At 41.1% G+C, this 12,535-nt stretch overlaps 1 protein-coding gene across 2 annotated transcripts in view; it reads right to left on the bottom strand.

Moving 5' to 3' along the window:
* Nucleotides 1–3,638: 3,638 nt before the first annotated feature.
* aig1 (androgen-induced 1 (H. sapiens)) overlaps nt 3,639–12,535 on the bottom strand; it is a 41,051-nt gene continuing 32,154 nt past the window's right edge. The window contains exons 4-6 of one of the 2 annotated variants that reach the window (XM_027019345.3): nt 9,024–9,139; nt 6,626–6,786; nt 3,639–4,507 (exon numbers count right to left, since the gene is read on the bottom strand). In XM_027019345.3, coding sequence (XP_026875146.1) covers nt 4,473–4,507; nt 6,626–6,786; nt 9,024–9,139 — 312 coding nt within the window. In that variant the 3' untranslated portion in view covers nt 3,639–4,472. Of the gene's footprint in view, nt 4,508–6,625; nt 6,894–9,023; nt 9,140–12,535 lie in introns of those variants that run through there. The other variant, XM_081717354.1, reaches the window with a different exon arrangement.

The raw sequence follows: 12,535 nt of genomic DNA, 5'->3' as shown, positions 1-12,535 counted from the left end.
CACTTTCTCTCATCACTCTCTATCTCTGCTCTTGCTGTCTCCCTTTCCCTATCACTGTTCTCTCTCTCCTTTCTGATCTCTTTCCAGTGCTTGACACATTAAGGCTGCAATACTCAATTCTGGCCAAACCTGTTCCATGACTTTATACCACTGAACAGTTAGTTCCCCTCTCTAGCTACTCTGGGTTATGGTTAACACTAACCCTAACTCAACCCCTAGTTCCCCTCTCTGGCTGCTCTGGGTTATGGTTAACACTAACCCTAACTCAACCCCTAGCTCCCCTCTCTAGCTACTCTGGGTTATGGTTAACACTAACCCTTACTCAACCCCTAGTTTCCCTCTCTGGCTACTCTGGGTTATGGTTAACACTAACCCTAACTCAACCCCTAGTTTCCCTCTCTGGCTGCTCTGGGTTATGGTTAACACTAACCCTAACTCAACCCCTAGTTCCCCTCTCTAGCTACTCTGGGTTATGGTTAACACTAACCCTAACTCAACCCCTAGTTTCCCTCTCTGGCTGCTCTGGGTTATGGTTAACACTAACCCTAACTCAACCCCTAGTTCCCCTCTCTGGCTACTCTGGGTTATGGTTAACACTAACCCTAACTCAACCCCTAGTTCCCCTCTCTGGCTACTCTGGGTTATGGTTAACACTAACCCTAACTCAACCCCTAGTTCCCCTCTCTGGCTGCTCTGGGTTATGGTTAACACTAACCCTAACTCAACCCCTAGTTCCCCTCTCTGGCTGCTCTGAGTTATGGTTAACACTAACCCTAACTCAACCCCTAGTTCCCCTCTCTGGCTACTCTGGGTTATGGTTAACACTAACCCTAACTCAACCCCTAGTTTCCCTCTCTGGCTGCTCTGGGTTATGGTTAACACTAACCCTAACTCAACCCCTAGTTTCCCTCTCTGGCTGCTCTGGGTTATGGTTAACACTAACCCTAACTCAACCCCTAGTTTCCCTCTCTGGCTGCTCTGGGTTATGGTTAACACTAACCCTAACTCAACCCCTAGTTCCCCTCTCTGGCTGCTCTGGGTTATGGTTAACACTAACCCTAACTCAACCCCTAGTTCCCCTCTCTAGCTACTCTGGGTTATGGTTAACACTAACCCTAACTCAACCCCTAGTTCCCCTCTCTGGCTGCTCTGGGTTATGGTTAACACTAACCCTAACTCAACCCCTAGTTCCCCTCTCTGGCTGCTCTGGGTTATGGTTAACACTAACCCTAACTCAACCCCTAGTTCCCCTCTCTGGCTGCTCTGGGTTATGGTTAACACTAACCCTAACTCAACCTCTAGTTCCCCTCTCTAGCTACTCTGGGTTATGGTTAACACTAACCCTAACTCAACCCCTAGTTTCCCTCTCTGGCTGCTCTGGGTTATGGTTAACACTAACTGACATCTGACATCACATTTAAATCCTGGGTAAAAGCAGGTGGTAACAGGGTCCCCAGGGAACGAGGGCTGAGCATCAAGGCATGTGAGACTCAAACAATGAGCCAAACCATAATGCCAACACACCTGATCATATGGACCTCAAGTGACACTCAATTCTGCTGCTGACATTGTTAAAGATGCAGAATAATTTGAGTGAAGCCATCTCACTGCCTTTTAACAGATGTCCCTAAAATATATATATACTTTTACTATAAAAGTGCAGATATTACAACAACACTGAGGTGTCATGTTATTTGGTAATGATGCATATTGTAAGGTTTGCCACAAGACAATTTATATGTAAGTGTCCATGTAAAAGGTATATTTAATTGCTTTAAAAGCTGAGAATAATTGATGTTCACTTGTGCATAGTCTTACTAGCCTCATTGGCTATCTAGCAATATAACTATGCTAGATAGCTAATATTACATTTTAAATTGAATACTATTTTTAAATGGCATAGCAGATCCTTGCCTGTTTATACACACAGTGAAGTCATAAGAAGCTACAGGTTACACTCTGACACATTACTTTGGGTTTATTGTTTTAATTTTTAAACAAAAAATTAATTATATTGCGAGAAGCTTGTTCTATACAGAATGCAAGCAGACATATTAACAAAAACTTTAGTTCTGTCATGTATCCAAAAGAACTTTAAAAACCAGGAAATCAATGCAAATACATGGGGGACATTTACTCCAGGGAGAAGTTGCAGCTTAGGAGTGCGCCCTCTGCTGCCTGCCTAGAGCTAACATCTGTGGTAAGAGCAGGTAGTGTACAGCCAACAGCCTGAATATGTGGGTCATTTCCAGGTTTTCTTTGTACATTAGAGAGTAATGAGTGTTTGCTGATTCTGGCATGGTACATGTCTATGGACAAACTGAAAGAACTATGAGGTTATGACAATGTTCTACATTTAGACCTTCCTTGTATACATTTACATACACAGCTGATAAGACACAGTCCTAATATACACATTATGCCTTTTTCTGTTGTTTTATTATGTTATTTTCCTCTGTTCAGTTATGTCCTTTAACACATCTTGGACCAGGTTGTGGCTTAGAGACAGGATAATACTGAAGTCCAAAAGGCCTGGTTACTTGGACACGTCCATTCAGAGGTGATTGTTCTCTCTTGCAGAGTTCAGCTCTTTCCTCTGCAGGCCTGGAATGTGTGTTTCTCATTAAGGGGAAGTCCAGTGCAGCACAGAGGGGTTGTTTTGCTTGGGCAGCGCCTGTGTCTGCCACAGCACAGGCAAGAAGGCCAGAAACAACAAGGGACCAACATTAAATCATACAGGCAGCCATTTTCCCCCTTAATTGAATGGCTGGTGTGCTTTTCCCAGGGAGCGGTGTTGTGTGCGGGACTGAAGCGGGACTCGGATGCGTTTCCCCAGGGAGCGGTGTTGTGTGCAGGACTGAACAGGGAAGCAGAGAGGCAGAAAGGGCCAAAGCTCTAAAGAATGATTCACATTCACAGCCATTTCCATCCGCTCTGGAAACCTTCACACCTTCTATCGGCAAGCTGTCAGTCACGAAGTCTAATGCTGAATTCTGTCTCATTTGTATTAGTAAACAAACATGCCCATGTGCACACAGAGGCTACAGCCTTGTCCTTGTGTTTGAGGCATATTTGCAAAGAGGCAGATGCTATGAAGATATTTCTCTAGACCTAACAAAGGTTTCTCCAGTGTCTAACACAGAAACAATGTGTATAATTCCTGTTAAAGTACTTTAGAATTACTATTAAGAAAACATTACTGAGTAAGTAAGAAATGTGGCATGGTGAGGGGAATTAAACTCTCAGAGAAGGTAATGTATCAAGGAGATGGCTTGCTTATTTAGGTCAAACCATGGGGGCATTACAGGGTCATTACAGGGAGGAAGCTTTTAGTATTAGCCTCTATTCATGTCAATGGGATTTGCTTACAAACACATGTAGACATGTGTCCTGAATACTGCTATCTTTGCTTGATGAGGACTGACTTTCTGGGAAACAGGTTTGAGCCAGAGTCTTGAGCTGTGACTAAGAAACATGTGACTTAGTGCTGAGAAATGTCGCCCCAATGCTGATTGTCTGATGTCACGGACAGTAGCTGTGACAACAGGCAGGTTTGTTTATGAGCAGTGATGAAGGGTTCGACCGGTCAGGTTTATCTGGTTAGCTCCACCCATATATGAACTATAACGCTCGAGCCAGAAGATGGAAAAAATTATTATTATTATTTTTTTGATGTTCCTTGATCAATTGATCACTGGATAAAATAATTATTAACATTAAACACATTTAGACTGAAATACAACTGGAAAATATATTCAATTAGAAAGAGCTGCTAATTTTGAATGAAAGTCTGTGGAGAAATACACACACATATATATATATATATATACACACATATATATACACACACACAAATATAAATAACTCAGCACAGCCGACCAGCCAAACCCTTCAGGCAAGAATGCAGGTTATTTCCATTATTATGTAAAGACTGTGCTGTGAGTAATAGACAACTGACAAGTAAACCACACAAAATTATTATTACTCTTGTATCCATTATTATTCTTATAACCATTATTACTCTTTTAAGCTTTTATACATGCTTGCTTACTCGGTTCTTCACAAAGCACAAAGACGTTGTGTATATGTTCAACATCACCTGACTGTGTGCTCATCAGCTGTGTAAGAAATCACAAGCTATCACTCAAACCTTCATGACCAAGTACACGAAACACAGTGCAGTAAACATAGGACCTTCGAACATATGCAGAGACAGTAACTCTGATTCATACATTCATGCTTGAGGTATGGCTGAGCTTGTCTATAATACCTGTGCTTTCTTAAGATAAAGTAGAGGACAATGTCTTATGGGCTTGAATAAAACAGGGAGAAGATGAGCATTAATTTGTCCAGTATTTTACTGTTGGCTGATTATCGATCAACTTTCCTGAGTCAGATACGCTGCTCAGAGTCCAAAGAGAAGAGGTAATGGGAGAACAGTCCTAAGGTGCCACTTCCCAGTGGTGGCATATTCAGTCAGTTTTATCCTTGCTGGACTCTGTAGCACCTGGGGAACATGAAAACAGAATGGAAGCAGATTATTTTGAGGTTGAGGACATCATGGTACTCTTCATTTATTTCATGTTTATTTATTTTTCTTTCTATAGCACTCTTTACCAAGGACATTGTCACAGAGATCTGGGTCAGGCTGACAGAGGAACTATCTGTATAACAGTTTAGCAGGTAGTGTTAAAAGAGAAGGAAAGGTGATGTGGAGGATCTGAAGAAGGTTTATGGTTAGAGTCTCACAAAGCAGCACTAGTTACTTAGATGTCGAGACATTTCCACCTAGGGCTACTGAGGTCAGAGTAATGGCTACAGCTATCTATATTAATTATTAATGTATAGTTCATAGGCTTAGTTCTCGTTAGGGATAAAGGAGGTAGAGATTTTGAACTCTACTCTCCAGAACTTCGCATTGAAGTGATGATTACGGGTAACAGCTGGAATGCTTCTCACTTCATCTTGTCATTCGTGAAATGACTCCTGAATTTGTGCTCATGGGAGTAATTTTATATTGGAATACCTGGATATGATGAAGGTATTTGTACATGGTCCTGTAAAAAGGACCGGGTCGTTGTTGTGAATGTTTAGAGCGATCGTTGGCTCTGATGTGTCTGTACATATCAAGCTGGATCCACTTTTCTCCATATATAAACATACAGGAAAAGACTGAAAGATGGCACCTACAATTTTTCCATCACACAGTATCCAGATTTTGTCCTGGTTATGAGTCCGAGCAAAGACCTTGCAAACACATGCTGTCTGAATAGGAACATTGACATTTGGTCCAGCTTTACAGATGCCGCCATGTGTGCCTAACAGACTTGACCACTTCTGAAGCTGTAGTGTTTAGACATTGTAAAGTGCCTAAAGTGTCTGCACATCACTCTATAGTTTGCTTGTCTACATTTTTAATGATTTTCCAGTATGTTCTGCTGAACAGTTTTGTAACTGATACACCAAATGCTTGTTGTTGTTGATGTTGTTATTTTTAAGTTGCTTTTTGTTTGCTAACTGGCATCAGTGCCAGTGCCTTTGTGACTGGGTTTTAGTTTCTTCAGTGTCATATTTTATCTTAATATTATTTTGTCCACCTGCTGTATATTTGCATGTATAATAGACTACAGAGTTACTTCACCCAAAACCAAGGACTCCTGCAACCCAAAATTCTAACGCTGTTTAATAAAAACCTCTGCATTAATAAAAACCTCTGACCTCTGACCTCTAGAACTATATATACATTTCATATTATAATTGTTCCTTAGCACACATGGTACTGCATATACCCAACAAAGTTCCTAACTAACATTAGAGAAAATTACCATTCTTGGATGTAATCTGTGTACAGGGAGAATAGTAATTACTTTTTATATGCAACAAGGTGTTATTATTGTCATGAGTGTTGGGATATTAACAAAAGTGACTAATTTAGTGTGTACAGTTAACTCATATTTCTAACACACATCTTCCTCCTATCTCGCACACACAAAAATAAATAATTGTATATGAAAGCAAAAAATCTATACATTTTACAATAACCAACACATAAAACATTATAAAGACCATTTGTGCATGGGTAACAGAATTTTTGGGTGATGCATTCCTGTAATAGCTGGTTGGAGTTATGGATGCCAGTGGACTAAAGGGTGATATATATATTAAACCCACAAGAAAGAGACACAAAGCATTAGTGCAGCAGTTGTGAGTGTGTGTGTGCGTGCGCACACATGTGCCCCAGTGTTGCAAGTGCACTTGTGGGTCAGTGTTGGGCAGGTGGGAGGCAGGGAACAGCCTTCCGCCTGCTGTTGGCAGCCTGCTTCACCCCCCCACCTGCTCTGCACTGACTTTGGCAGCATGACGCCCACGATGCTCCTGTGTGCTCCCAGACTCATGATGCTATTGGACAAATATGTGCATGTGTGGGGGAGGCGCCACCAGCCTGGGGAGTGGCGTATATAGAAACTCCAAGAGTGCACAACAGAATGAAAGAACGCACAGTCATTACCAAGTTACTGCAGCCACTGGGACACAGTGCTACAATGCCTTATTGTCACCTTACGGTACAGGGTGTCTTCTTGTAGATGGAGAAGATACACACACACACACACACACACACACTTACTCCTTGAGTCCCAGATGTAGCTGTTGAGGACCTCTCCCAGGATGTAGTAGAGGCTAATGAGTGCTGTGAGGCCGCTGAAGAAGACGAGCCTAGCCCAGGGTCCGATGTGTTCCAGAAGCGGGTACACCCAGAAGCCTGTTACGCTGTGCACCCAGCACATCCTGGGAGACACATGGGCAGGACAGGAGGCTGACACAGCTCACGCTTGCACCCACAGTCTGTCTGTAAGTGTCTGTACTTCTGTCTGTCCAACATGCCATGTGATTAACTGCAGAAGTAGTCAGTGGAGCGTCAATGTGTCTACCAGACTCTTCTGAGTGCTACACACACTGCTGGTATTGTTCCTCTTATAGATGTTCTTACTCAGAGCAGTGGTCATGCAACTAATATCCTAAAAAGATGTCTGCACAAAGCCAAAAGCCATGAACTAGTTTAAATTGTTTTTTTTTGTGGAAAGTGCAGTGTATGGTTAATTCTGAATGGCTTTATCAATCTATTTTTTTAATCTATCTGTTTTTCTTAGGAGTAGATTTTAATGATGCAGGGAAAAGTATGACTTAATTATCTAGCATTATAAAACTCCAGGTAGCAGACAACATTCACTAGTATCCTTCATGTCTAAAAGCTCACTGTAGTGCCCAAAACTTACATCACGTCCTCATTTTAATCTTTACTTTATCCCCAAACGTCTACAGTAAAATGTGTGGGAGTGTCTGACTGGAAGACATGGTTTACAGATCTACAGATGTATGCATTTACCATGCTTTGGGATCTCTCTCTCTCTCTCTCTCTCTCTCTCTCTCTCTCTCTCTCTTTCTTTCTCTCTCTCTCTCTCTCTCTCTCTCTCTCTCTCTCTCCCTCTCTCTCACTCCTACACACACACACTGTAATGTAAAATTTCCTATGAATTTACCAAGCTTCATTGTGCCAATGGAGCCCAGCCTAAGTTCCTGATCTAATAAAGTATGCCTAATCTACTTAAATTAAGAGCAGGAATTAAAAATGAGTGTAAAATACACCTGCTGGTGGCTGGAGTTAATCCTAAATCCACCTTTATAACAGGGTCCTGTGTACCTGAATACACCTGTATAACAGGGTCCTGTGTACCTGAATACAACTGTATAACAGAAGCCTGTGTACCTGATTACACCTGTATAACAGGGGACTGTGTACCTGAATACACATGTATAACAGGGGCCTGTGTACCTGAATACATATGTATAACAGGGGCCTGTGTAGCTGAATACACATGTATAACAGGAGCCTGTGTACCTGAATATACCTGTATAACAGGGGTCTGTGTAGCTGAATACACATGTATAACAGGAGCCTGTGTACCTGAATATACCTGTATAACAGGGGCCTGTGTAGCTGAATACACCTGTATAATGGGGACCTGTGTACCTGAATACACCTGTATAACAGGAGTCTGTGTACCTGAATACACCTGTATAACAGAAGCCTGTGTACCTGAATACACCTGTATAACAGAAGCCTGTGTACCTGAATACACCTGTATAACAGGGTCCTGTGTACCTGAATACACCTGTATAACAGAAGCCTGTGTACCTGAATACACCTGTATAACAGGGTCCTGTGTACCTGAATACACCTGTATAACAGAACCTGTGTACCTGAATACACTTGTATAACAGAACCTGTGTACCTGAATATACCTGTATAACAGAAGCCTGTGTACCTGATTACACCTGTATAACAGGGGCCTGTGTACCTGAATATACCTGTATAACAGGGGCCTGTGTAGCTGAATACACCTGTATAACAGGGTCCTGTGTACCTGAATACACCTGTATAACAGGGGCCTGTGTACCTGAATACACCTGTATAACAGAAGCCTGTGTACCTGAATACACCTGTATAACAGGGGCCTGTGTACCTGAATACACATGTATAACAGGAGCCTGTGTACCTGAATATACCTGTATAACAGGGGCCTGTGTACCTGAATACACCTGTATAACAGAAGCTTGTGTACCTGAATACACCTGTATAACAGGGGCCTATGTACCTGAATACACATGTATAACAGGAGCCTGTGTACCTGAATATACCTGTATAACAGGGTCCTGTGTACCTGAATACACCTGTATAACAGAAGCCTGTGTACCTGAATACACCTGTATAACAGGGGCCTGTGTACCTGAATACACATGTATAACAGGAGCCTGTGTACCTGAATATACCTGTATAACAGGGGCCTGTGTACCTGAATACACCTGTATAACGGGGGCCTGTGTACCTGAATACACATGTATAACAGAAGCCTGTGTACCTGAATACACCTGTATAACGGGGGTCTATCATACATTACCACACAGTACCATCAGGGTGTCAAGCAAACATTAACACACAGTGACTGTGATTGAAAGGCAGTTACCACAGAACATAGCCAAGAGCAAAGCTGCACACAGCCAACAGTCCGCAGAGCCTGCTGGGGTATTGATGATGTGTCGTTCTCATCTCGATTATGACGAAAGGGAGCACTGTTGTATGCTGGAGAGCAGAAAAGGAGACATATTAATTTCACAGGAGGTAGAATAATGCATCAGACCTATTACAAGGTAGTTGTACAACTTTGTGTGGAGGGCTTTGTGTGGAGGGTCAGGGTCTTACTGAAGCTTGGCTGCCCTCCCAGATGCCCCTGCTGACTAACGTCTCTTAGATTACACATATCCTTCTACAGCTGCGCACCGACTGGTTTCCTTTATCCTTCCTGTGAAAGATCCTGGGATGTCCAATAACTGGAGAAGTTTCTGGGAAGTTTCTGGGAAGTCTAATAACTAAGACACGTTATGCCAGTTTAAGTATTTTATACTGAATATAAATTTCTATTACTAATTAAACAATGCAAAAAAAAAATGAAAGATAGGAATGCTAATAGGCTATTAACTAAGATTAGCACTAATGAATAAAAATTAAAATGTTAAATAGCAACATAAGCTTTTTTTTTACTACTGGACATCCGGTCTGTCTGAAGTACACCTTTAATAATCACTAATGGAACAAACTAAATGCTCATTTATCAGCCACCTTAGTGAGTCTTTTGTCTCACTGCTCAAAAGACCAACAACAATGTCATCGTTAATAAACCAACACCACCGTCATTAACAGATCAACAACAACAACTTATGGATAATGATTTGATGATCAGCAGTGTACACGCAACAGTAGAAATACATAATTGGTAGAGTAATACACCACTCCCAGGTGAGTCTATTTTTTAAAGATTTGCCATGAGATGAAAGTACAGCAACTGACAAATACTTTATTGTATAAACAAATGTTTCTGTTTCATTCTCCAACTTACATATTTTACCTTTTTGAGAAAAGCAGAACTTCAACTGTACTGGGAAGATGCATCAAATTGCATAGATATAGTCATAATTTGCTTTTTATAAGTTAACAAACAATAAGTGAATAAGTGAATTACTATTCTAAGGTAATCCCTACACATCACACCATATAATGCTACTTATATTCTTACATCAATTTAAAAAAACTAAAGATGAAATACTTTGCATTACACACATAATTTTAAAATATTCTTCAAGGGATCCCTCTACAATATATCTTCATAAACGGACTTTCACCATCAGCCACACAACGATTTATACAAATGAATCACGTAATGTCTTCTCCCCCTATGAATTCATAGTCTTTATTTATTATATAATTTTGAAAGTCATAATTTCATCATTTGGTTGGACTAATCCTATATGTATCAGTGCTATCAAGCCCAATTACACCATCTCTGCCCGAATGGTGTGACAGATTTGCAGGCAATGTTTAATGCATAGATAATAAGTTAACTGAGTAACCAATCTCCAATCCAGCACTCTTAAATAACTCAAATGACTGCTTGTTAAACACTGAGTTTCTTATTCACTCCAAACTATATCCCCTCTTGCGTGTGATCCTCAGGTCAGCAGGTCCTAAGAAGCACCCTACACTTTAGGCTTCAAACCTACACATTTTGTTTCAAATATAATGTGAAGGAATACGGAGTCATTGTCCTGTTACTTATGGCCTGGGACTCCATGTGGAGTTGTACATGTATATGCATTAAGGTATAAATATACAAACCTTCTCCAATAACTCAGCAGTTAGCTTTTACTGGATGATTAGTTTAGATTTAATTAAAAATGTAATTAACATGATAGAAAAAATCCTGTGTAAATCAAGAAAGTAATGTCTGCTGGGATCTAGGGGTTTGTATCGACATACAATTAACAGATAAGTGAGCAGAGTTGACATGAATGTAACAGGAAGCAGAGCTGAGCCTACACGCTCTCCAGACGTCTGCCAGTACTGCGTGGGCAAACCATTTATATCACACTGTTAAATCCCTCTCGCTCTTCTTCGCTCTTTTAAGGACACTTAAATGCGAAGGAGGATTGTGAATAGAGGAAATTGTGTGGGATTTGCACTTGTGTATGAAGAGTTAACTACGAGGCAGCGAGAAGCTCTGATGTCAGTGGACAAGAGATGGAGGTAAGTGGTGTCTAATCTGTGCTAAAACAGGACTCACCACATGTTGCAGGTGCAGCGCCTAACAGTTTTTTTGATATTTATAAATGTCTTCCAATGAGACACTGCTTAATGTAAACGAACATCTCAGAATAAGTGTGCTGATCTAGGAACAGTGCTTGTTTACAGAATCTTTAGAAATATGTTCATATAATACTGAAGAAGCTGATCTTACATCAGAAATATTACTAAATAATTAACAAGGGCCACTGCATGACCTGCCTTAGTCAGATGAGTCAACTTCCCTGTCATCATGAAAATGGTTCTCCATCCATCTGAAACACACCACACACATAAATCTCCATGTCTGAAACACACCACACATATGAATCTCCATGTCTGAAACACACCACACACATGAATCTCCATGTCTGAAGCACACCACACACATGAATCTCCATGTCTGAAACACACCACACACATGAAATCTCCATGTCTGAAACACACCACACACATGAAATCTCCATGTCTGAAACACACTACACACATAAATATCCATGTCTGAAACACACCACACACATGAAATCTCCATGTCTGAAGCACACCACACACATAAATCTCCATGTCTGAAACACACCACACACATAAATCTCCATGTCTGAAACACACCACACACATAAATCTCCATGTCTGAAACACACCACACACATGAAATCTCCATGTCTGAAACACACCACACACATGAAATCTCCATGTCTGAAGCACACCACACACATGAAATCTCCATGTCTGAAGCACACCACACACATGAAATCTCCATGTCTGAAACACACCACACACATGAAATCTCCATGTCTGAAACACACCACACACATGAAATCTCCATGTCTGAAACACACCACACACATAAATCTCCATGTCTGAAACACACCACACACATAAATCTCCATGTCTGAAACACACCACACACATGAAATCTCCATGTCTGAAGCACACCACACACATGAAATCTCCATGTCTGAAGCACACCACACACATAAATCTCCATGTCTGAAGCACACCACACACATAAATCTCCATGTCTGAAACACACCACACACATAAATCTCCATGTCTGAAACACACCACACACATGAAATCTCCATGTCTGAAACACACCACACACATGAAATCTCCATGTCTGAAACACACCACACACATGAAATCTCCATGTCTGAAACACAGCACACACATGAAATCTCCATGTCTGAAGCACACCACACACATAAATCTCCATGTCTGAAACACACCACACACATAAATCTCCATGTCTGAAACACACCACACACATGAAATCTCCATGTCTGAAACACACCACACACATAAATCTCCATGTCTGAAACACACCACACACATAAATCTCCATGTCTGAAACACACCACA

The sequence above is a fragment of the Electrophorus electricus genome, chromosome 7, assembly GCF_041902795.1.
Source record: "Electrophorus electricus isolate QZ-2024a chromosome 7, ASM4190279v1, whole genome shotgun sequence".
In the NCBI taxonomy this organism is placed as follows: Eukaryota; Metazoa; Chordata; class Actinopteri; order Gymnotiformes; family Gymnotidae; genus Electrophorus; species Electrophorus electricus.
This window is presented reverse-complemented; position numbering and strand designations above follow the sequence as displayed.